The sequence below is a fragment of the Protomyctophum parallelum genome, assembly GCF_964188405.1.
Source record: "Protomyctophum parallelum genome assembly, chromosome: 10".
NCBI classification, from domain to species: domain Eukaryota; kingdom Metazoa; phylum Chordata; class Actinopteri; order Myctophiformes; family Myctophidae; genus Protomyctophum; species Protomyctophum parallelum.
Window position 1 is genome coordinate 51,153,489 of NC_139704.1, and position 27,500 is coordinate 51,180,988.

General features: G+C 43.6%; 1 protein-coding gene across 1 annotated transcript in view; it reads right to left on the reverse strand.

Annotated features, from left to right (window-relative positions):
• The window catches only part of eml4 (EMAP like 4), a 70,119-nt gene that overhangs the window by 30,057 nt on the left and 12,562 nt on the right, over positions 1-27,500 (reverse strand). Inside the window, exons 2-13 of the mRNA XM_083774228.1 lie at positions 22,811-22,993; positions 15,615-15,777; positions 13,533-13,781; positions 11,877-12,020; positions 10,216-10,241; positions 7,477-7,512; positions 5,641-5,764; positions 4,307-4,456; positions 3,863-3,932; positions 1,879-1,989; positions 1,699-1,794; positions 1,049-1,183 (exon numbers count right to left, since the gene is read on the reverse strand). Of these exons, the coding sequence (XP_083630354.1) occupies positions 1,049-1,183; positions 1,699-1,794; positions 1,879-1,989; positions 3,863-3,932; positions 4,307-4,456; positions 5,641-5,764; positions 7,477-7,512; positions 10,216-10,241; positions 11,877-12,020; positions 13,533-13,781; positions 15,615-15,777; positions 22,811-22,993 (1,487 nt within the window). The remainder of the gene's footprint in view (positions 1-1,048; positions 1,184-1,698; positions 1,795-1,878; positions 1,990-3,862; positions 3,933-4,306; positions 4,457-5,640; positions 5,765-7,476; positions 7,513-10,215; positions 10,242-11,876; positions 12,021-13,532; positions 13,782-15,614; positions 15,778-22,810; positions 22,994-27,500) is intronic.

Genomic DNA, 27,500 nt, shown 5'->3' on the forward strand with positions numbered 1-27,500 from the left:
GAAATATATCCGGCTCTTAAAGGGTTAATCAAGAACAAAAAGCATGGGAATACATCACATAAAAGCATTTATCATAAAACATGCATAAGCTAAGAAAGTAACAGTGGAATATCTATATAATGAAGCTATACATATAAACTATATATATATACTACTATGCTATACATATGTACTATGGCGTGCTATGACTATATACAATACAATTATAGTGCTGTTTACATAACATGCTATAAGTCTGTATCAGATGATATCTAAGTCTACAGAAATGCTATCTAAGGGGTTAGGGTAAGTGCTATGGGCCATGATGGAGTCTGAAAAGGTGGGTTTTCAGACTACGGCGGAAGATTGGGAGTGATGCTGCAGTTCTCTCTCTCTCTCTGGCTCCAAAACTGTGGAATGCACTTCCCATTGCAGTCAGAACTGCAGCATCACTCCCAATCTTCCGCCGTAGTCTGAAAACCCACCTTTTCAGACTCCATCATGGCCCGTAGCACTTACCCTACCCCCTTAGATAGCATTTCTGTTGCTTAGATAGCATTTGATACAGACTTATAGCATGTTATGTAGACAGCACTATAATTGCATTGTATGTAGTCATATAGCACGTCATAGTACATATGTATAGCATAGTAGTAAAGATGTATAGTTTATATGTATAGTTTCATTATATAGATATTCCACTGTTACTTTCTTAGCTTACGCATGTTTCATGATATTGATAAATGCTTTTATGTGATGTATTCCCATGCTTTTGTTCTTGCTTAATGTAAGTCGCTCTGGATTAAGAGCGTCTGCTAAATGCCTAAATTGTAAATTGTAAATTGTCTCTCTCTCTCTCTCTCTCTCTCTCTCTCTCTTTCTCTCCCTCTCTCCCTCTCTCCCTCTATCTCCCTCTCCCTCTCCCAAACACACACACACACACACACACACACACACACACACACACACACACACACACACACACACACACACACACACACACACACACACACTCTAAATGAACACTGTGCGTGTAGGATGTGTTTAAAAGAAAAGGTGGTGTTTTCACCCCAAAGATGCCCTGCTTGCGCGCCAGCGACGCTCCGCTCCACAACCAGAAGAAGATGTGGGACTTCCCACACGTTACGATGGTGCTGTGGTCCGTAGGGTGGAACTCTACGGCCAGGACCACCTCGTTAGTGCTCTGAAACACATCGTTAAGCTCGTTAAGACCTCGTTATGGTGCTGTGGTCCGTAGGGTGGAACTCTACGGCCAGGACCACCTCGTTAGTGCTCTGAAACACATCGTTAACACATCGTTAAGCTCGTTAACACCTCGTTATGGTGCTGTGGTCCGTAGGGTGGAACTCCACGGCCAGGACCACCTCGTTAGTGCTCTGAAACACATCGTTAAGCTCGTTAACAGGACCACCTCGTTAGTGCTCTGAAACACATCGTTAAGCTCGTTAACAGGACCACCTCGTTAGTGCTCTGAAACACATCGTTAAGCTCGTTAACAGGACCACCTGGTTAGTGCTCTGAAACACATCATTAAGCTCGTTAACACCTGGTTAGTGGTCTGAAACACATCGTTAAGCTCGTTAACACCTCGTTAGTGCTCTGAAACACATCATTAAGCTCGTTAACACCTCGTTAGTGGTCTGAAACACATCGTTAAGCTCGTTAACAGAACCCTGAGGTCAAGAGGGGTCGGCTCACCTTGATCTCGGAGATCTTGTTCTTTTTCTGCCAGTCCCAGACCGTCAGCATGTGGTCGTTACAGTCGTCAATCACAGCCAGATGTTGCCCCGAGTCCTGTAACCATGACAACACCACTGTTACCGTGACATCACTGACAACACTGTTACCATGACAACCCCCCCCCCCCCCTATACTCACAGCCTTAGAGAACGCCAGGGAACCCACTCCCCTCTCGAAGGTCCCCAGGCCGATCACCTGCAGAGTGGACAGGCTGACCGAGTCCCACACTCGGACGTGAGGCTGCAAAGGCTGCAAAACAACAAGGACTCACATGTCACTCATCTGCGTTCCTACTCTCACCTCTATGGTCATGAAGTGTTCCTACTCTCACCTATGGTCATGAAGTGTTCCTACTCTCACCTATGGTCATGAAGTGTTCCTACTCTCACCTATGGTCATTAAGTGTTCCTACTCTCACCTATGGTCATTAAGTGTTCCTACTCTCACATATGGTCATGAAGTGTTCCTACTCTCACCTTATATGGTCATGAAGTGTTCCTACTCTCACCTATGGTCATTAAGTGTTCCTACTCTCACCTCTATGGTCATGAAGTGTTCCTACTCTCACCTATGGTCATTAAGTGTTCCTACTCTCACCTATGGTCATTAAGTGTTCCTACTCTCACCTATGGTCATTAAGTGTTCCTACTCTCACCTCTATGGTCATTAAGTGTTCCTACTCTCACATATGGTCATGAAGTGTTCCTACTCTCACCTTATATGGTCATGAAGTGTTCCTACTCTCACCTATGGTCATTAAGTGTTCCTACTCTCACATATGGTCATGAAGTGTTCCTACTCTCACATATGGTCATGAAGTGTTCCTACTCTCACCTATGGTCATTAAGTGTTCCTACTCTCACATATGGTCATGAAGTGTTCCTACTCTCACCTATGGTCATTAAGTGTTCCTACTCTCACATATGGTCATGAAGTGTTCCTACTCTCACCTTATATGGTCATGAAGTGTTCCTACTCTCACCTATGGTCATTAAGTGTTCCTACTCTCACCTCTATGGTCATGAAGTGTTCCTACTCTCACCTATGGTCATTAAGTGTTCCTACTCTCACATATGGTCATGAAGTGTTCCTACTCTCACCTATGGTCATTAAGTGTTCCTACTCTCACATATGGTCATGAAGTGTTCCTACTCTCACCTTATATGGTCATGAAGTGTTCCTACTCTCACCTATGGTCATTAAGTGTTCCTACTCTCACCTATGGTCATGAAGTGTTCCCACTCTCACCTTATATGGTCATGAAGTGTTCCTACTCTCACCTATGGTCATGAAGTGTTCCCACTCTCACCTTATATGGTCATGAAGTGTTCCTACTCTCACCTATGGTCATGAAGTGTTCCCACTCTCACCTTATATGGTCATGAAGTGTTCCTACTCTCACCTCTATGGTCATTAAGTGTTCCTACTCTCACCTATGGTCATGAAGTGTTCCTACTCTCACCTATGGTCATGAAGTGTTCCTACTCTCACCTATGGTCATGAAGTGTTCCTACTCTCACCTATGGTCATGAAGTGTTCCTACTCTCACCTATGGTCATGAAGTGTTCCTACTCTCACCTCTATGGTCATGAAGTGTTCCTACTCTCACCTATGGTCGGAGCCCACCAGAAGCGTAGAAAGCGTATATTAACTTTAGTCTGGCAGCCCGCCAACAGCGTAGACTACGTTTTCTAGACTTTATATTCTTTAATCCATGTTTTGATCGGATCGCATCGATAGCCGTCTCCCGTCAGCATCACAGTGGCCATCGGCGGCCATTTTGAAGATGCGCGCGCATCCACTCGCACTCTGCGTGCTGCTTTCAATGGCCTGCATCTCCAAAACGACGCAAAGAATGTCGTTTCTGGAGAAAACAAGGTTTTTCAGCCGGTGCTGTGATACTCGTGGCCATTTGTACACTCTGAGAGTTAAATTAACATTGATTATACAATCATATGAACCGGACTATAATATGCAGGTCAAACTGGGGGTCCTTGAAATTAAACGGGTTGAGAATCACTGCTAGAGCCGTCATGCCGTCTCTCTCTGGCATATCTTCTTCAAATGGGGGTCCGCGGGGTGATTAGTGTCTATGTGCGTGCGTGCGTGCGTGCGTGCGTACCCGTCCATCTTTGTCCACTCCAGCGATCTGTCCAGTGGCGATGCGGATCTTATCCGGATGGATGGCCAGGCTGCAACACACACACACACACACACACACACACACACACACACACACACACACACACACACACACACACACACACACACACACACACACACACCTTAACATTTATATAACATCATGTACAAACTATTACATATTTTAATCACGATTAATCACATGAATTATCTAGTTAATCTGAAATAATCCGTCCTCAGTTCACAATGTATCTTAGAGGGAAGAAGTATTTTATTATACCCCAATTAACGTAGAAAACGATACTGGCTTTATGCTAAACAGACAGACAGACGGACAGACAGACAGACAGACAGACAGACAGACAGACAGACAGACAGACAGACAGACAGACAGACAGACAGACAGACAGACAGACAGACAGACCATTTGACACAGTCGGTGTGTCCGAGGTAGTGCCTCTGCGTGGTCTCGTCGTGGTTGAACAGCACGACCACCGACGCCACGAAGTAAACCATCTCTCCTGTGGGGAGCAGGGAGACGTTGGAGCGGCAGTCCCTGCCGCGGTACCCGTACCTAGACCACCTGGTTAAGGACAACATGACCTCTAACCTCTAACCTCTAACCCTAGGAGCAGGGAGACGTTGGAGCGGCAGTCTCTGCCGCGGTACCCGTACCTAGACCACCTGGTTAAGGACAACATGACCTCTAACCTCTAACCTCTAACCTCTAACCCTAACCCTAGGAGCAGGGAGACGTTGGAGCAGCAGTCCCTGCCGCGGTACCCGTACCTAGACGACGTCGTTAAGGACAACGCGACCTCTAACCTCTAACCCTGCCGCGGTACCTAGACCACCTGGTTAACCCATTCTGACCTGAGATCAGATTCATGCGAGGTTTTCCACTGGACACACACTGGTCTGATGAACCCATTCTGACCTGAGATCAGATTCTAAAAATGTCAGTCGTTCTTCGATTTTTCAAAAATAGCAGACCTACAAGCTCGTATCGCGCCACTCGGTGGCGCGCTATGAGCTTGTAGATCTGCTATTTTTCAATAGCTAAAGCATAACATGATGCCGACACCAAAATGGGTGCCCGGTCAGAATGGGTTAATGACAACATGACCTCTAACCTCTAACCCTGCCGCGGTATCCGTACCTGGGCCACTGAAGCCAATAGGGTCTGAAGCCACTAAGGAAATCCTGACTTCCTGAAAGTTCATATAATGGCCTGTTGTGGCGCTGTCTGTCATTGGGCCCAACAAAACCCCATATCTCCATAGAGGTCCATGTATTTGGGCCCAACTTCACCTAGACTGTATTACCTTAATAAACACGGTGAATGAATACCTTCTGCTTCCAGTCACTAGTTTAAAGTCTCATTTCTCATGTCATAATATTCTTTTTGGGGCGTGGCTACCGTTACAGTCTATGATCGGGATCAGATTATTGCATTCATATTATTAATACACCCATTCATTCATATTATTAATACACCCATTCATTCATATTATTAATACACCCATTCATTCATATTAAGGATACACCCATTCTTCATTCATTCATTCATTCAACCAATCAGATTAAGGATACACCCATCCATTCATCCAATCAGATTAAGGATACACCCATCCATTCATCCAATCAGATTAAGGATACACCCATTCATTCATCCAATCAGATTAAGGATACACCCATCCATTCATCCAATCAGATTAAGGATACACCCATCCATTCATCCAATCAGATTAAGGATACACCCATTCCAGTTTGAGTCTCTCAGGAGGGAGGTCCGTTCTGATGTCCTCATAGTTCTCCACTTCGGACGGGATGAACATCGTGATGGGGCGACCTCGCATGAACATCTTTATGTGGTTCCCCTCTGGGAGAGAGACACGACACACAGAGAGAGAGAGAGAGAGAGAGAGAGAGAGTGAGAGAGAGTGAGAGAGAGTGAGGGAGAGGGAGAGGGAGAGGGAGAGGGAGAGGGAGAGGGAGAGGGAGAGGGAGAGGGAGAGGGAGAGGGAGAGGGAGAGGGAGAGGGAGGGAGAGGGAGAGGGAGAGGGAGAGGGAGAGGGAGAGGGAGAGGGAGAGGGAGAGGGAGAGGGAGAGGGAGAGGGAGAGAGACAGAGACAGAGACAGAGAGAGAGAGAGAGAGAGAGAGAGAGACAGAGACAGAGACGGAGACGGAGACACATATATTCTTTTGGTATTCAAGACAGCCAGCAATGGGTAGAACGCATCTATTGGTCGAAAAATAAAACCCAGTCGCAATGACTAACCAGTCAGGAAGCAGACAGGCAAATCGACCAATGACAAAGCTTCCAGGAAAGTCTTTGAATGCAGATTGCGGCCCCTAGACGTGTCACAGAGACTACATTATCTGTGGGAGCGTTCTACCCGTCAACAGGAAACTAAACACATTGCTTAGAGCAGCTTTAAGTCCTTGACGATGAATGAAAAACAAAGAAAATATGCAGATTAGTGCGCTAGTATCAACATTAATGAGTATAGTCCTACCGCAGTCAGGAGGTGACACTGACCATTATAAACCACACGTGCCTCATTCAAGGGACAAAGATTACCCCAGGCTTTAAACAGAGCTAGCTCACGAATAAGCTAGACATTCCAAACCGCGACCGGGATCGACAGACAGACAGACAGACAGACAGACAGACAGACATGCAGGTGAGCAGCGAAAGCAGTCAGTCAAAACCCCAAACCAGCATAAAAAAGGAAATAAATAAATGGGGGAGGGTGAAAAGCGTGAGAACAGGTCAAGCGCGTCATTCCGTTAGCGTGCTAGCTCAGGTGTTAGCCTGTTAGCGTGCTAGCTCAGGTGTTAGGCTGTTAGCGTGCTAGCTCAGGTGTTAGCGTGCTAGCTGCTAGCCTGTTAGCACATAGACATATAAAGGTAGACTCCTCTTCCGGCTCGGGGGGGGGGGGGGGGGGTGGGTGCAGCGGTGGTGCTCAGGGAACGTAACAGAAGGAAGGGACGTGGGTCATGTGACTGGATGTCCATATAAGTCTACTGAGCGAGACAGGTCACTCCAATGAACAGCAGTGGCAAAGAAGGCGTCTACCTTTCTATGTCTATGTGTTAGCGTGCTAGCTGCCAGCCTGTTAGCGTGCTAGCTGCCAGCCTGTTAGCGTACTAGCTGCCGGCATGTTAGAGTGCTAGCCTGTTAGCGTGCTAGCTGCCAGCCTGTTAGCGTGCTAGCTGCCGGCCTGTTATAGTGCTAGCCTGTTAGCGTGCTAGCCTGTTAGCATGCTAGCTTCCAGCCTGTTAGCGTGCTAGCCTGTTAGCGTGCTAGCTGGCAGCCTGTTAGCATGCTAGCCTGTTAGCGTGCTAGCCTGTAAGTGTGCTAGCCAGTTAGCGTGCTAGCATGTTAGCATGCTAGCCTGTTAGCATGCTAGCCTGTAAGCGTGCTAGCCAGTTAGCATGCTAGCCTGTAAGCGTGCTAGCCTGTAAGCGTGCTAGCCTGTTAGCCTGTAAGCGTGCTAGCCTGTTAGCGTGCTAGCCTGTTAGCGTGCTAGCCTGTTAGCGTGCTAGCCTGTTAGCGTGCTAGCCTGTTAGCCTGGTGGTGAACTTACCGGCCTGGCTGTTTTTCTCTCGGGTCGACATTTTGGCTGGTTGACAGACAGAGAGAATGTCACTCAAACATGCACGCACTTACACACGCCTGAGCGCATACGCATACACACGTACAAGTACACACACACACACACACACACACACACACGCAAACTCACACTAGAGACCAACAAGTGGCGGATTTAGCCGCGGGTGCCACGGGATAGCGCAGTTTAGGGTGGATATGGGTCGGTTTAGGGTGGATATGGGTCAGTTTAGGGTGGATATGGGTCAGTTTAGGGTGGATATGGGTCGGTTTAGGGTGGATATGGGTCAGTTTAGGGTGGATATGGGTCAGTTTAGGGTGGATATGGGTCGGTTTAGGGTGGATATGGGTCAGTTTAGGGTGGATATGGGTCGGTTTAGGGTGGATATGGGTCGGTTTAGGGTGGATATGGGTCGGTTTAGGGTGGATATGGGTCGGTTTAGGGTGGATATGGGTCAGTTTAGGGTGGATATGGGTCAGTTTAGGGTGGATATGGGTCATTAAAACAATATTATAAATGAATAATGGATAAACCGCAAGGTGAAATACTGGAAATAAATTAATGGCATCTATCTATAGGCTTATTATAGTTTTTAAAACGGCGTGCGTGCGTTAGTAGTATTTTAACATTTTCCATCGGGCACAGATTATTTATATTTGCCTATATTGGCTAAGGAAGGACCCACAACAACAGAGTGGTCTGCTAGCTGCTAGGCTAACTGTTAGTGTGCTAACAGGCAGCTGAGAGTATGAAAGACACTTAAAACTAACTAAAACAGAAGGGAGGAATATATCTGAGTTTGGCGTGGGACTCGGTGGGGCTGCATGGGAGCGAGGGCTGCATGGGAGCGAGGGCTGCATGGGAGCGAGGGCTGCATGGGAGCGAGGGCTGCATGGGAGCGAGGGCTGCATGGGAGCGAGGGCTGCATGGGAGCGAGGGCTGTGACACAACTTATAAATAGCTGATCTACAAGCTCACCACGCGTCGCAGCGAGCCAGCGATGCGTGGTGAGCTTGTATAGATCGGCTATACACTGTGCTTCCCTGCAGCGGGTGGCGGGTGGTTGCGGATATATGAACTGGATTAATTAATTAATTTATGCGGTCGGACAGCGGGTGGATTATAAATATGCACACTCGGATTCGGCTGACAAAAAAAGCTCATCCGCTGATCTCTAACACACACACGCACGCACGCACACACACACGCACGCACACACACACGCACGCACACACACACGCACGCATGCACGGTATCTCAAACTGGCATAATGAATCGGTAGTTTAAATGGACCCTCTGAGAGTGTAAAGCATGTAACCAAATGGACCCTTACAGGTCTGTAACTCAGAGTGTAACGCATGGAACCAAATGGACCCTTATGGGTCTGTAACTCAGAGTGTAACGCATGGAACCAAATGGACCCTTATGGGTCTGTAACTCTGAGAGTGTAACACATGGAACCAAATGGACCCTTATGGGTCTGTAACTCTGAGAGTGTAACGCATGGAACCAAATGGACCCTTATGGGTCTGTAACTCTGAGAGTGTAACACATGGAACCAAATGGACCCTTACGGGTCTGTAACTCTGAGAGTGTAACGCATGGAACCAAATGGACCCTTATGGGTCTGTAACTCTGAGAGTGTAACACATGGAACCAAATGGACCCTTACGGGTCTGTGACTCTCAGCAGACCCCTTTTCCACCGGTTGGTTCCCAATGGGAACCGGTTCAGTTCTTTTTTGGTTTTTAGTCCATGAGCCAGAGCTCCAACATTGGAACGTTAATTATGAATCGAGTGTAGCAAAACCATACCTATATTAGCTTATTATCACCATGAAACTTCCCCAGTTGATTATGTACACGAAGACAATGATTTATTGTATTACAAATTTTACATTTTCAAATGAGGCATTATGTAGGAAAATATGCAAAATAATCAAAAATATGAAAAAGTTACTAATGTGGAAGGGTTATCATGTATTAATTTACTTGTATTAATCCTATACACAATTTAATATAGGTCTAGTTTTTCCCACCAGTTTTGGAGCTCTGGCTCATGGACTAAAAACCAGAAAGAACTGAATCGGTTCCCAATGGGAACCGACCGGTGGAAAAGAACTGAACCGGTTCCCACTGGGAACCGACCGGTGGAAAAGAACTGAACCGGTACCCACTGGGAACCGACCGGTGGAAAAGAACTGAACCGGTTCCCACTGGGAACCGACCGGTGGAAAAGAACTGAACCGGTTCCCACTGGGAACCGACCGGTGGAAAAGAACTGAACCGGTTCCCACTGGGAACCGACCGGTGGAAAAGAACTGAACCGGTTCCCACTGGGAACCAACCGGTGGAAAAGAACTGAACCGGTTCCCACTGGGAATCGACCGGTGGAAAAGAACTGAACCGGTTCCCACTGGGAACCGACCGGTGGAAAAGGGGTTCTGAGAGTGTAACACATGGAACCAAATGGACCGGAGTTAGAAATGAAAATAATACGATAAATTGGGAGTCGTTGAGAAAATGAAAAAAGGGTTGAGATATTTATCGACAACTGTGATTGTTACAATGACGTCACAATAAAACTGGGGGCTGGGCTGTCTTTGTCTATGTGTGTGTGTGTGTGTGTGTGTGTGTGTGTGTGTGTGTGTGTGTGTGTGTGTGTGTGTGTGTGTGTGTGTGTGTGTGTCTATGATGATGATGTCATATTTACCTTGACTGACCACTGGATCCTTATTTCTGCAAAACAAAGACATTGCATTATTGACAGTTAGGGCTGACCTTCGACCTTAGGGCTGACCTTAGGGCTGACCTTCGACCTTAGGGCTGACCTCAAACCTTAGGGCTGACCTTAAACCTTAGGGCTGACCTTAGGGCTGACCTTCGACCTTAGGGCTGACCTTAAACCTTAGGGCTGACCTTAAACCTTAGGGCTGACCTTAGGGCTGACCTTAAACCTTAGGGCTGACCTTAGGGCTGACCTTCGACCTTAGGGCTGACCTTAGGGCTGACCTTCGATCAGGTTTTTGGACAAAGGACAAACCTTATTAGAACAAATATACTAATAGCATGTGAAAGCCTTTTGAAATGCGTATAGGTTATACTGAATTTAATAGCATGTGAAAGCCTTTTGAAATGCGTATTTAGGTTATACTGAATTTAATAGCATGTGAAAGCCTTTTGAAATGCGTATTTAGGTTATACTGAATTTAATAGCATGTGAAAGCCTTTTGAAATGCGTATTTAGGTTATACTGAATTTAATAGCATGTGAAAGCCTTTTGAAATGCGTATTTAGGTTATACTGAATTTAATAGCATGTGAAAGCCTTTTGAAATGCGTATTTAGGTTATACTGAATTTAATAGCATGTGAAAGCCTTTTGAAATGCGTATTTAGGTTATACTGAATTTAATAGCATGTGAAAGCCTTTTTAAATGCAAATAGGTTATACTGAATTTGATAGCATGTGAAAGCCTTTTGAAATGCGTATTTAGGTTATACTGAATTTCCGGTGCTAATTACTAGGTGTTACAATAACCTTAATAATAGAGACAATACACCATATAATAATAAATTAATGAATACTGAAACCAGAATCTAAACTATGGAATGAACTTCCCATTGCAGTCAGAACTACAGACTCACTCCCAATCTAAACTATGGAATGAACTTCCCATTGCAGTCAGAACTACAGACTCACTCCCAATCTAAACTATGGAATGAACTTCCCATTACAGTCAGAACTACAGACTCACTCCCAATCTAAACTATGGAATGAACTTCCCATTGCAGTCAGAACTACAGACTCACTCCCAATCTAAACTATGGAATGAACTTCCCATTGCAGTCAGAACTACAGACTCACTCCCAATCTAAACTATGGAATGAACTTCCCATTGCAGTCAGAACTACTCGCTCGCTACTCGCTCCCAATCTTCCGCCGTAGTCTGAAAACCCACCTCTTCAGACTCCATCTTAGCCCGTAGGCTAAGATGGAGTAGGCTATGCAGGCATATGCATACAGTAGGCTCAACTTATGTAACTTAGATAGCATTTTATGCAGACTCATAGCATTTTATGTAGACATAGCACTTTAAAGTATATATATATATAGTTCCATTATATAGATATTCCGCTGTTACGTTCTTAGCTTACACGTGTTTCACGATAGCTACTTTTTATGTATGTGATGCATTCCCATGCTTTTTGTTGCCATGCTTGGATCAAGAGCGTCTGCTAAATGCCTAAAATGTGTGTGTGTGTGTGTGTGTGTGTGTGTGTGTGTGTGTGTGTGTGTGTGTGTGTGTGTGTGTGTGTGTGTGTGTGTGTGTGTGTGTGTGTGTGTGTGTGTGTGTGTGTGATTGTGAACCTACTTCTCGGCGCTCTTGGCCACCTTGGCCAGCAGTCTGGAGGTGGAGGCAGCTTTGACCAGCCGGTTCCTGCCGTCCTCTGATTGGTCCCACGTACTGCTGTGAGAACGCTCCATCCCCCCCCCGCCGCGCTTAGCACTGTGGCCCCTGTGCACGCACACACACACACACACACACACACACACACACACACACACACACACACACACACAGAGTTAGGGAAGGGATCCAGTGTTGACGGACAGACAGTTATCTGCTGTGTTTACAACCTGTCTATCTGCTGTTTACAACCTGTCTAAAGCAGATAGACAGGTTGTAAACACAGCAGATAGACAGGTTGTAAACAGCAGATAGACAGGTTGTAAACAGCAGATAGACAGGTTGTAAACAGCAGTTAGACAGGTTGTAAACACAGCAGTTAGACAGGTTGTAAACACAGCAGTTAGACAGGTTGTAAACAGCAGATAGACAGGTTGTAAACAGAGCAGATAGACAGGTTGTAAACAGAGCAGATAGACAGGTTGTAAACAGAGCAGATAGACAGGTTGTAAACAGAGCAGATAGACAGGTTGTAAACAGCAGATAGACAGGTTGTAAACAGCAGATAGACAGGTTGTAAACACAGCAGATAGACAGGTTGTAAACAGCAGTTAGACAGGTTGTAAACAGCAGTTAGACAGGTTGTAAACAGCAGATCTCTAAATACAGCTAGCATGACATGCTAGCTATGGTTGTCTCTCTAAACACAACACAGTAGCAGAGAAAGGTGGGGTGCAAGGGGGGGGGGGGGGGGGGGGGGGGAGACCGAGACGTTTGGAAACCACTGTTAAAAAAAGAAGAAGGTTAGAGCTTAGTTAGAGGGGTTAGCACGCAGGTAGCTAAACCAGTTAGCACACAGGTAGCTAAACCAGTTAGAATGCAGGTAGCTAAACCAGTTAGCACACAGGTAGCTATACCAGTTAGAATGCAGGTAGCTAAACCAGTTAGCACGCAGGTAGCTAAACCAGTTAGCACGCAGGTAGCTAAACCAACCAGTTAGCACGCAGGTAGCTAGACCAGTTAGCACGCAGGTAGCTAAACCAGTTCGCACGCAGGTAGTCTCACGTAGCCAGACAACAATTCCACAATCTCCGAATGCTACATAAAGTCTGGAACTGCACTTCCCGGAATACGAGTAATCTGTTTCTCAAAAATATATTAAAAAATATCTTTAGATTTTATTTCCATTTCTGCTAAGCAGCAGCTATATATGCTTAGATGATTTAGTTTCTCCAGACTGTATGACGGAAGCATTTATATTTTACTCATGATCAGAGCTTCCGTCGCTCCAGACTGTACGAAGGAAGCATTTATATTTTACTCATGATCAGAGCTTCCGTTGCTCCAGACTGTATGACGGAAGCATTTATATTTTACTCATGATCAGAGCTTCCGTTGCTCCAGACTGTACGACGGAAGCATTTATATTTTACTCATGATCAGAGCTTCCGTTGCTCCAGACTGTATGACGGAAGCATTTGAACATTGCGAGAGGCAACCGTCTGGCCACACGAGACTACACGCAGGGTTTAGCTAAAAGGGTTTAGCATGTAGGGTTTAGATAAAAGGCCCAAAAGGTGGTCCGGGTCGACGCAGTGGTTCCGGTGAGGAGCGCGAGACCTTTTGGAGGGGGAGGGGCCCTTGCTGTCCGCTGGGTGGGCCGTCGCCGTCGGGGGGGCTCTGTGGGGGGGCGTGGCCTGCTGTGGGGTGGCGGGGGGGTGCGGGGAGGGGGGGTGCGAGGTGGAGGGGGACGAGGAGGAGGGGTGCTCCTGGATGTCGTCCATCTGAGACAGCTGGGAGAGGGAGCGGACGCTGCCCGCCCCTCCCCCTCCCCCGTCCTTCCTCCTCTCGGCTCCTCCCCCCGCGCCGCTGTGGGAGGAACCCAAAACGTCACTCACAATACACGTTACAATGTATCCACTCACAATACACGTTACAATGTATCCACTCACAATACACGTTACAATGTATCCACACACAATACACGTTACAATGTATCCACTCACAATACACGTTACAATGTATCCACTCACAATACACGTTACAATGTATCCACTCACAATACATGTTACAATGTATCCACTCACAATACACGTTACAATGTATCCACTCACAATACACGTTACAATGTATCCACTCACAATACACGTTACAATGTATCCACTCACAATACACGTTACAATGTATCCACTCACAATACACGTTACAATGTAGCCACTCACAATACATGTTACAATGTATCCACTCACAATACACGTTACAATGTAGCCACTCACAATACACGTTACAATGTATCCACACACAATACACGTTACAATGTAGCCACTCACAATACACGTTACAATGTATCCACTCACAATACACGTTACAATGTAGCCACTCACAATACACGTTACAATGTATCCACTCACAATACACGTTACAATGTATCCACTCACAATACACGTTACAATGTAGCCACTCACAATACACGTTACAATGTATCCACTCACAATACACGTTACAATGTAGCCACTCACAATACACGTTACAATGTATCCACACACAATACACGTTACAATGTATCCACTCACAATACACGTTACAATGTAGCCACTCACAATACACGTTACAATGTATCCACTCACAATACACGTTACAATGTAGCCACTCACAATACACATTACAATGTATCCACTCACAATACACGTTACAATGAATCCACTCACAATACACGTTACAATGTAGCCACTCACAATACACGTTACAATGTAGCCACTCACAATACACGTTACAATGTAGCCACTCACAATACACGTTACAATGTATCCACTCACAATACACGTTACAATGTATCCACTCACAATACACGTTACAATGTATCCACTCACAATACACGTTACAATGTATCCACTCACAATACACGTTACAATGTATCCACTCACAATACACGTTACAATGTAGCCACTCACAATACACGTTACAATGTATCCACTCACAATACACGTTACAATGTAGCCACTCACAATACACGTTACAATGTAGCCACTCACAATACACATTACAATGTATCCACACACAATACACATTACAATGTAGCCACTCACAATACACGTTACAATGTATCCACTCACAATACACGTTACAATGTAGCCACTCACAATACACGTTACAATGTAGCCACTCACAATACACGTTACAATGTATCCACTCACAATACACGTTACAATGTAGCCACTCACAATACACGTTACAATGTAGCCACTCACAATACACGTTACAATGTAGCCACTCACAATACACGTTACAATGTAGCGTTCATCAGACGCTCTGAATCCAGAGCAGGAACAAAAGGCATGGCGATACGTCACATACATGGAAAAGTAGTTATCATGAAACATGCGTAAGCTATAAGAATTCATCATTACATTTTTTCAAATGGTTTTCCATTTGAAAATACATTGACGTTTTTTTTAAACTAATTTGCAATTGCAAAACGATACGATACAAAGTCAATGTTGCTATTTATACTACCAAAAATTAAAAAATTAAAAAATTAAAAAATTAAAAAAAATGTATCCATCGTCCAGCTGTGACTGATGTTCCAGTGTGATCTGTAGATATGAATGTATTTCAAATAGAAAGGACAACAAATACACAAAGACGTTGCACATATTGTAAACGTGCACACAGCCCTGTGCGTGTGTGCGTGCGTTGCGTTACCTCTTGGCGGCCGAGGACAGCGTCTCCTTCCTGGACACGGACAGGGGGGCAGAGTCGCGGGGGGTGTGGTCTCTTTGGGGGGCGTGGTCCCTCGGGGACTTCCTGGCCGAGCCGTTGGTGATGCAGGACAGAGAGTAGGCCTCGCGCAGCGGCGTGCCCCCGCCTGTAGGGGGAGACAAAACACTTTAGACCCATTTAGAATGTCTTCTAAATCCTGACAGACAGTCGGTCGTTCTCAAACATTTTCATGTCAAGGACCCCCAAAAATATATATTTGGCCGCCGACCCCCCCATCTGAAAATATGTTGTTCCAGGGACACATTTCACATGACAAGCACAACATGTTTTCAGAGGGGGGTCCCTGGAACAACATGTTTTCAGAGGGGGGTCCCTGGAACAACATGTTTTCAGAGGGGGGTCCCTGGAACAACATGTTTTCAGATGGGGGGTCCCTGGAACAACATGTTTTCAGAGGGGGGTCCCTGGAACAACATGTTTTCAGAGGGGGGTCCCTGGAACAACATGTTTTCAGAGGGGGGTCCCTGGAACAACATGTTTTCAGACTGGGGGGTCCCTGGAACAACATGTTTTCAGAGGGGGGTCCCTGGAACAACATGTTTTCAGACTGGGGGGTCCCTGGAACAACATGTTTTCAGATGGGGGTCCCTGGAACAACAAGTTTTCAGATGGGGGGTCCCTGGAACAACATGTTTTCAGAGGGGGGGTCCCTGGAACAACATGTTTTCAGATGGGGGGTCCCTGGAACAACATGTTTTCAGATGGGGGGTCCCTGGAACAACATGTTTTCAGAGGGGGGTCCCTGGAACAACATATTTTCAGATGGGGGGTCCCTGGAACAACATGTTTTCAGATGGGGGGTCCCTGGAACAACATGTTTTCAGATGGGGGGTCCCTGGAACAACATGTTTTCAGATGGGGGGTCCCTGGAACAACATATTTTCAGATGGGGGGTCCCTGGAACAACATATTTTCAGATGGGGGGTCCCTGGAACAACATGTTTTCAGATGGGGGGTCCCTGGAACAACATATTTTCAGATGGGGGGTCCCTGGAACAACATATTTTCAGATGGGGGGTCCCTGGAACAACATATTTTCAGATGGGGGGTCCCTGGAACAACATATTTTCAGATGGGGGGTCCCTGGAACAACATGTTTTCAGAGGGGGGTCCCTGGAACAACATATTTTCAGATGGGGGGTCCCTGGCTGGAACAACATATTTTCAGATGGGGGGTCCCTGGAACAACATATTGTCAGATGGGGGGTCCCTGGAACAACATATTGTCAGATGGGGGTCCCTGGAACAACATATTTTCAGAGGGGGGTCCCTGGAACAACATATTTTCAGATGGGGGGTCCCTGGAACAACATATTTTCAGATGGGGGGTCCCTGGAACAACATATTTTCAGAGGGGGGTCCCTGGAACAACATATTTTCAGATGGGGGGTCCCTGGAACAACATATTTTCAGAGGGGGGTCCCTGGAACAACATATTTTCAGATGGGGGGTCCCTGGAACAACATGTTTTCAGATGGGGGGTCCCTGGAACAACATATTTTCAGATGGGGGGTCCCTGGAACAACATGTTTTCAGATGGGGGGTCCCTGGAACAACATGTTGTCAGAGGGGGGGCGGTGGCCACATAACGATAACTCTGGGGGTCCCTGACATGACATAGTTTGAGCACCGCTGATATAGAAACACAGGACTTAGAAGATGTTTTTCCTCAACCCTAAATGGGTTATGATTTAGAAGACGAGTTTGTAGATCTGCTATTCTGTCTCTATGTTGTCTGTCAGCAAGTGTGTGTGTGTGTGTGTGTGTGTGTGTGTGTGTGTGTGTGTGTGTGTGTGTGTGTGTGTGTGTGTGTGTGTGTGTGTGTGTGTGTGTGTGTGTGTGTGTGTGTGTGTGTGTCTGTGTGCGCGTCTAACAGGAAATCCTCAAATGACCTCGAATGACTGAAAGGAAGCATGCATGCGCGCGGGGGCGGGCGAGCGCACGCACGCACGCACACACACACACACACACACAAACACACACACACACACAAAGTGCTTAAACAACACAATGGTTTCGATCTTATTCCTGAAAGTTAATGAGCTGCAACAGTGTGCGTGTGCGTGTGCATGTGACGTGCGACGTGCGTGTGTTGAGCAACAGGTGAAACCCCCACTGCTAATAGGCGTGGCTACGTCTCTGTATAACAACGACTACCATCAGAATATAGAACTATTTACCTCTTATTTTAACTAATATATAATCTTACTCCGATAATAATAATTTATATAGAGCTTTTCAAAGTGCTAAAAGTGCTTTACAACAGTCCATATATTCATTCATTCATTGGGAGGTGAAGGTTCATTCATTCATACGTTGGGAGGTGAAGGTTCATTCATTCATACGTTGGGAGGTGAAGGTTCATTCATTCACACATTGGGAGGTGAAGGTTAATTCATTCATTCACACATTGGGAGGTGAAGGTTCATTCATTCATACGTTGGGAGGTGAAGGTTCATTCATTCACACATTGGGAGGTGAAGGTTAATTCATTCATTCACACATTGGGAGGTGAAGGTTCATTCATTCACACATTGGGAGGTGAAGGTTAATTCATTCATTCACACATTGGGAGGTGAAGGTTCATTCATTCACACATTGGGAGGTGAAGGTTAATTCATTCATTCATTCATTGGGAGGTAAAGGTTCATTAATTCATACGTTGGGAGGTGAAGGTTCATTCATTCATTCATTGGGAGGTGAAGGTTCATTCATTCACACATTGGGAGGTGAAGGTTAATTCATTCATTCACACATTGGGAGGTGAAGGTTCATTCATTCATACATTGGGAGGTGAAGGTTCATTCATTCATACATTGGGAGGTGAAGGTTCATTCATTCATACGTTGGGAGGTGAAGGTTCATTCATTCATACGTTGGGAGGTGAAGGTTCATTCATTCATACATTGGGAGGTGAAGGTTCATTCATTCATTCATACATTGGGAGGTGAAGGTTCATTCATTCATACATTGGGAGGTGAAGGTTCATTCATTCATACATTGGGAGGTGAAGGTTCATTCATTCATACATTGGGAGGTGAAGATTCATTCATTCATTGGGAGGTGAAGGTTCATTCATTCATACGTTGGGAGGTAAAGGTTCATTCATTCACACATTGGGAGGTGAAGGTTAATTCATTCATTCACACATTGGGAGGTGAAGGTTCATTCATTCATTCATACATTGGGAGGTGAAGGTTCATTCATTCATACATTGGGAGGTGAAGGTTCATTCATTCATACGTTGGGAGGTGAAGGTTCATTCATTCATACGTTGGGAGGTGAAGGTTCATTCATTCATACATTGGGAGGTGAAGGTTCATTCATTCATTCATACATTGGGAGGTGAAGGTTCATTCATTCATACGTTGGGAGGTGAAGGTTCATTCATTCATACATTGGGAGGTGAAGGTTCATTCATTCATTCGTTGGGAGGTGAAGGTTCATTCATTCATATGTTGGGAGGTGAAGGTTCATTCATTCATACATTGTGAGGTGAAGGTTCATTCATTCATACGTTGGGAGGTGAAGGTTCATTCATTCATACATACATACTTCTACAGAGACTTTAGATGTGACAGTGGAATATAAACACTTCTAGACAGACTGTAGACGTGACCAGTGCGACGTAACAATGGAAGATTATGCCTTCCGGTTTTTGTGGGGAACGGAAGGCGGGGCTTATCAGAGTAAAATCTGCCATATCTTGCTGGCGATCTACTCCTTCATTCTTAACACATTTAGACCTGAGCTACAGATGTCTTCTAAATCCTGACACTTTTCTGAAAAACCTCATGTTTCTGTGTCAGTGGTTCTCACAGGGTTAAACCTCATGTTTCTATATCAGTGGTTCTCACAGGGTTAAACCTCATGTTTCTGTGTCAGTGGTTCTCACAGGGTTTAACCTCATGTTTCTGTGTGTCAGTGGTTCTCACAGGGTTAAACCTCATGTTTCTGTGTCAGTGGTTCTCACAGGGTTAAACCTCATGTTTCTGTGTCAGTGGTTCTCACAGGGTTAAAACCTCATGTTTCTGTGTCAGTGGTTCTCACAGGGTTAAACCTCATGTTTCTGTGTCAGTGGTTCTCACAGGGTTAAACCTCATGTTTCTATGTCAGTGGTTCTCACAGGGTTAAACCTCATGTTTCTATGTCAGTGGTTCTCACAGGGTTAAACCTCATGTTTCTATGTCAGTGGTTCTCACAGGGTTAAACCTCATGTTTCTATGTCAGTGGTTCTCACAGGGTTAAACCTCATGTTTCTATGTCAGTGGTTCTCACAGGGTTAAACCCTATGTTTCTATGTCAGTGGTTCTCACAGGGTTAAACCCTATGGGGTCGATTTAGGACTTCTATGTTACTTACTTCTATATTACTAATCTAATTACAGTATTATGATCTGGGGGCGTGTAGTATGTCATATTGAAATTTTGGGCATGTTAAGAAGCGCTTTTGACACCCCGCGGAGTGCGCAAAACGGCCTTGAATTAGTCATGGGTGTGTTTAAGGCGTGTTTGAGACGTACCCAATCAACATGTCCGTACTATTCTCTTTACCAGTCAGCTGATGTCACATACGGAATGCGCACTTTGGGGGTCGTGGTATGACATTTCTTCAGGCTGGCACCATAGAAGACATGACATGCCTTTGTCACATTTGGGTTAATTATTCCTATTGCACTGCATGCTGTCACCTTTATGCCTCAAAAGAACAGACCCACCTTTCAGATCGGAATGGAATTGCGAGTAGATTATAGATAGCAGCATATTGGCAAATTGCCAATCCATGCGTAATTAATTAATTCGATAACGATAGAACCATGTACCATACAGCGAATGAAAGCAAGATTCATAAGGAATATGGAGATTTTTACATTTAATAAAACGGTTGAGAAATGAGAGAACCATGAGTGTTTATAGGCTAATATCAACGTTTTTTTATGAAAGACCAAACGGGCTGTGAACTTGAAGAGCTCAATCACCATCCCGACACGGAAGAAATATAGCCTAGTGCATGCATGTATATGCACTGTTGCACTTGCACACAGTAGCCTACACACGCTCTTTATTTGTTTCTATTGAAAAACACCAGTAAAATAACGTTTATTATATTTTATTTCATTCAAGTCACGACGAAGGAATGAGTTGAATGCGTGCTGCGTAATGCTGTGGCCCCGATGGTATGGTCTTCGCTGAGTTCGCTCGTAGCATTTTATTGAAGAAGACTTGAATCGGGTGTGATACAGCATATGAAAGCACATTTCCCACGGATTATGGAGATGTTTTTATTTATTTTTAAGGTTGAGAAATGAAAGAATTATGGCCGTTTCTAATCTCAACATTTTTTTTTAAATGACGCAAAACTGCCATGTCTCATAGAAACAAGTAAATAGGTCTATAAAAATAAGCGCATATAACAGGGGTCTGTAACCTATTTTAAATGAAGTGCCATGTTTTTATTTTCTAAATAGTGAGTCTGCCATATCCAGATTAATTTGAATGACACCACATTAAAATAAAAAAACATATTTTGATTGTCCACAAATATAAAGTTCTTCCTTCTTTTTAAATATGTTCTTGCACATTGTTATAATGATCATTATATATCCCCCTGCAGTCAGAGTTCATAGTTTTAATGAATGAATGTGATGCATTGTGAGCTGGTATAGATCTGCTATTTTCAAAAGTAATCTTTTTATTTAATTTTTGGATTAGCTGTCCTTAGTTGGGCAAATGCATTCATCTGGGGATCCTTGACATGGGAATGTGCTGTGTGACGATCACTGGTTTAAACAACATTAGGAGAAAAGCCCAAATAACCACTTTAGAAACAAGAAAAGCAACCACACAAAGCAACTTTACAGAAAAATAAGCCGCTTATAATAAACAGACATGGCAACACTCTACCAGCCTTCCAGAGCCGCTCAAGTGTCAAATCAAACAGTGCTTTTTGCGTTTATGAGGTGGTCAGACCCACGTCTAATCGTTATGCGCTGAGTGTCTTTAGGTCAAGGGGCTTAATAGCAAATTGCGCAAAGCGAGAATAATTAACATATGGACACTCCCACAATGCTAAAATATTCAGGGACGCGGTATGCCAAATGTGTGTGCGTTCAACACGGGCCGAGTGCGTTCAACACGGGCCGATATGCCTTTCATAATACGAATGTGCGCAGAGCGAGGCCAATTTATGTATCACGACCTGGTAAACTGCACCTTCAAAATCGACCTGTAGGTCTCTATGTCAGTGGTTCTCACAGGGTTAAACCCTATGTTTCTATGTCAGTGGTTCTCACAGGGTTAAACCCTGTGTTTCTATGTCAGTGGTTCTCATAGGGTTAAACCCTATGTTTCTATATCAGTGGTTCTCACAGGGTTAAACCCTATGTTTCTATATCAGTGGTTCTCACAGGGTTAAACCCTATGTTTCTATATCAGTGGTTCTCACAGGGTTAAACCCTATGTTTCTATATCAGTGGTTCTCACAGGGTTAAACCCTATGTTTCTATATCAGTGGTTCTCACAGGGTTAAACCCTATGTTTCTATGTCAGTGGTTCTCACAGGGTTAAACCCTATGTTTCTATGTCAGTGGTTCTCACAGGGTTAAACCCTATGTTTCTGTGTGAGTGGTTCTCACAGGGTTAAACCCTATGCTTCTATGTCAGTGGTTCTCACAGGGTTAAACCCTATGTTTCTATGTCAGTGGTTCTCACAGGGTTAAACCCTATGTTTCTATGTCAGTGGTTCTCACAGGGTTAAACCTCATGTTTATGTGTGTCAGTGGTTCTCACAGGGTTAAACCCTATGTTTCTATGTCAGTGGTTCTCACAGGGTTAAACCTCATGTTTATGTGTGTCAGTGGTGCTCAAATATTTGCCTGCCGAACACCATCTGAAAATATGTTGTTCCAGCCCCCCCCCCCCCCCCGCCCCCAGATATACAAGCTCGTAGCGCGGCAGCTTGTAGCAGCTAACTTATGACAGCAAAAGAGGTTCCCAGAATGAGTTAAAGATGCTGGCGGTGTTAATTTAAGACCAAACTGTATCCGTTGGGTTATTGGGAGCAGTACAGTAGGACAGTACAGTAGGACAGTACAGTAGGACAGTACAGTAGGACCTGACCTTTCCCCCCCGGGGTGTGCTTCTTGGCGCTGGGAGGGGCGGAGTCTTCCGAGGCGGCCAATCGGCGGAGGACGTCGGCCAGCGCCGCCTTCATCACGGTGATGTCATCATCCTGCTGCTGAACCCGGAGCTCCAACGACGACAGGCGGTCTGTGACATCACTGACGCCTGATAGGCTGTCGTCTGGAGAGAGACAGACAGGCAGTTAGTCACTGACGCCTGATAGGCTGAGAGAGACAGACAGACAGGCAGTTAGTCACTGACGCCTGATAGGCTGAGAGAGACAGACAGGCAGTTAGTCACTGACGCCTGATAGGCTGAGAGAGAGAGACAGACAGGCAGTTAGTCACTGACGCCTGATAGGCTGAGAGAGACAGACAGACAGGCGTCACTAGATAGTCATTGTACAACAGCGGGGGCTTCGACCAATCACAGCTCTGATGTGTAACAGCTGACATAAAGCCTGCTATGACATCATGTATGATTCTGTACTGTAACAATATGAAGACAAGGTGAAGTGTTCCTTTAAACTGTAACAATATGAAGACATGGTGAAGTGTTCCTTTAAACTGTAACAATATGAAGACAAGGTGAAGTGTTCCTTTAAGGTACTGTAACAATATGAAGACAAGGTGAAGTGTTCCTTTAAACTGTAACAATATGAAGACAAGGTGAAGTGTTCCTTTAAGGTACTGTAACAATATGAAGACAAGGTGAAGTGTTCCTTTAAACTGTAACAATATGAAGACAAGGTGAAGTGTTCCTTTAAACTGTAACAATATGAAGACATGGTGAAGTGTTCCTTTAAGGTACTGTAACAATATGAAGACAAGGTGAAGTGTTCCTTTAAGGTACTGTAACAATATGAAGACAAGGTGAAGTGTTCCTTTAAACTGTAACAATATGAAGACAAGGTGAAGTGTTCCTTTAAGGTACTGTAACAATATGAAGACAAGGTGAAGTGTTCCTTTAAACTGTAACAATATGAAGACATGGTGAAGTGTTCCTTTAAGGTACTGTAACAATATGAAGACAAGGTGAAGTGTTCCTTTAAACTGTAACAATATGAAGACAAGGTGAAGTGTTCCTTTAAGGTACTGTAACAATATGAAGACATGGTGAAGTGTTCCTTTAAGGTACTGTAACAATATGAAGACAAGGTGAAGTGTTCCTTTAAGGTACTGTAACAATATGAAGACATGGTGAAGTGTTCCTTTAAACTGTAACAATATGAAGACAAGGTGAAGTGTTCCTTTAAACTGTAACAATATGAAGACAAGGTGAAGTGTTCCTTTAAACTGTAACAATATGAAGACATGGTGAAGTGTTCCTTTAAACTGTAACAATATGAAGACAAGGTGAAGTGTTCCTTTAAGGCACTGTAACAATATGAAGACAAGGTGAAGTGTTCCTTTAAGGTACTGTAACAATATGAAGACATGGTGAAGTGTTCCTTTAAACTGTAACAATATGAAGACATGGTGAAGTGTTCCTTTAAACTGTAACAATATGAAGACATGGTGAAGTGTTCCTTTAAACTGTAACAATATGAAGACAAGGTGAAGTGTTCCTTTAAACTGTAACAATATGAAGACAAGGTGAAGTGTTCCTTTAAACTGTAACAATATGAAGACAAGGTGAAGTGTTCCTTTAAGGTACTGTAACAATATGAAGACATGGTGAAGTGTTCCTTTAAACTGTAACAATATGAAGACATGGTGAAGTGTTCCTTTAAACTGTAACAATATGAAGACATGGTGAAGTGTTCCTTTAAACTGTAACAATATGAAGACATGGTGAAGTGTTCCTTTAAACTGTAACAATATGAAGACATGGTGAAGTGTTCCTTTAAGGTACTGTAACAATATGAAGACATGGTGAAGTGTTCCTTTAAGGCACTGTAACAATATGAAGACATGGTGAAGTGTTCCTTTAAGGCACTGTAACAATATGAAGACATGGTGAAGTGTTCCTTTAAGGTACTGTAACAATATGAAGACAAGGTGAAGTGTTCCTTTAAACTGTAACAATATGAAGACAAGGTGAAGTGTTCCTTTAAACTGTAACAATATGAAGACATGGTGAAGTGTTCCTTTAAGGTACTGTAACAATATGAAGACAAGGTGAAGTGTTCCTTTAAACTGTAACAATATGAAGACAAGGTGAAGTGTTCCTTTAAGGTACTGTAACAATATGAAGACATGGTGAAGTGTTCCTTTAAACTGTAACAATATGAAGACAAGGTGAAGTGTTCCTTTAAACTGTAACAATATGAAGACAAGGTGAAGTGTTCCTTTAAACTGTAACAATATGAAGACATGGTGAAGTGTTCCTTTAAGGCACTGTAACAATATGAAGACATGGTGAAGTGTTCCTTTAAGGTACTGTAACAATATGAAGACAAGGTGAAGTGTTCCTTTAAACTGTAACAATATGAAGACATGGTGAAGTGTTCCTTTAAACTGTAACAATATGAAGACAAGGTGAAGTGTTCCTTTAAGGTACTGTAACAATATGAAGACATGGTGAAGTGTTCCTTTAAACTGTAACAATATGAAGACAAGGTGAAGTGTTCCTTTAAGGCACTGTAACAATATGAAGACAAGGTGAAGTGTTCCTTTAATGTACTGTAACAATATGAAGACAAGGTGAAGTGTTCCTTTAAACTGTAACAATATGAAGACAAGGTGAAGTGTTCCTTTAAACTGTAACAATATGAAGACAAGGTGAAGTGTTCCTTTAAGGTACTGTAACAATATGAAGACATGGTGAAGTGTTCCTTTAAACTGTAACAATATGAAGACATGGTGAAGTGTTCCTTTAAACTGTAACAATATGAAGACAAGGTGAAGTGTTCCTTTAAGGTACTGTAACAATATGAAGACAAGGTGAAGTGTTCCTTTAATGTACTGTAACAATATGAAGACAAGGTGAAGTGTTCCTTTAAACTGTAACAATATGAAGACAAGGTGAAGTGTTCCTTTAAACTGTAACAATATGAAGACAAGGTGAAGTGTTCCTTTAAGGTACTGTAACAATATGAAGACAAGGTGAAGTGTTCCTTTAAACTGTAACAATATGAAGACAAGGTGAAGTGTTCCTTTAAGGTACTGTAACAATATGAAGACAAGGTGAAGTGTTCCTTTAAACTGTAACAATATGAAGACAGGGTGAAGTGTTCCTTTAAGGTACTGTAACAATATGAAGACAAGGTGAAGTGTTCCTTTAAACTGTAACAATATGAAGACATGGTGAAGTGTTCCTTTAAGGTACTGTAACAATATGAAGACATGGTGAAGTGTTCCTTTAAACTGTAACAATATGAAGACAAGGTGAAGTGTTCCTTTAAACTGTAACAATATGAAGACAGGGTGAAGTGTTCCTTTAAGGTACTGTAACAATATGAAGACATGGTGAAGTGTTCCTTTAAACTGTAACAATATGAAGACAAGGTGAAGTGTTCCTTTAAACTGTAACAATATGAAGACAGGGTGAAGTGTTCCTTTAAGGTACTGTAACAATATGAAGACAAGGTGAAGTGTTCCTTTAAACTGTAACAATATGAAGACAAGGTGAAGTGTTCCTTTAAGGTACTGTAACAATATGAAGACATGGTGAAGTGTTCCTTTAAACTGTAACAATATGAAGACAAGGTGAAGTGTTCCTTTAAACTGTAACAATATGAAGACAAGGTGAAGTGTTCCTTTAAACTGTAACAATATGAAGACATGGTGAAGTGTTCCTTTAAGGCACTGTAACAATATGAAGACATGGTGAAGTGTTCCTTTAAGGTACTGTAACAATATGAAGACAAGGTGAAGTGTTCCTTTAAACTGTAACAATATGAAGACATGGTGAAGTGTTCCTTTAAACTGTAACAATATGAAGACAAGGTGAAGTGTTCCTTTAAGGTACTGTAACAATATGAAGACATGGTGAAGTGTTCCTTTAAACTGTAACAATATGAAGACAAGGTGAAGTGTTCCTTTAAGGCACTGTAACAATATGAAGACAAGGTGAAGTGTTCCTTTAATGTACTGTAACAATATGAAGACAAGGTGAAGTGTTCCTTTAAACTGTAACAATATGAAGACAAGGTGAAGTGTTCCTTTAAACTGTAACAATATGAAGACAAGGTGAAGTGTTCCTTTAAACTGTAACAATATGAAGACAAGGTGAAGTGTTCCTTTAAGGCACTGTAACAATATGAAGACATGGTGAAGTGTTCCTTTAAGGCACTGTAACAATATGAAGACATGGTGAAGTGTTCCTTTAAACTGTAACAATATGAAGACAAGGTGAAGTGTTCCTTTAAACTGTAACAATATGAAGACATGGTGAAGTGTTCCTTTAAACTGTAACAATATGAAGACAAGGTGAAGTGTTCCTTTAAGGCACTGTAACAATATGAAGACATGGTGAAGTGTTCCTTTAAACTGTAACAATATGAAGACATGGTGAAGTGTTCCTTTAAGGTACTGTAACAATATGAAGACATGGTGAAGTGTTCCTTTAAGGTACTGTAACAATATGAAGACAAGGTGAAGTGTTCCTTTAAACTGTAACAATATGAAGACATGGTGAAGTGTTCCTTTAAGGTACTGTAACAATATGAAGACATGGTGAAGTGTTCCTTTAAACTGTAACAATATGAAGACAAGGTGAAGTGTTCCTTTAAACTGTAACAATA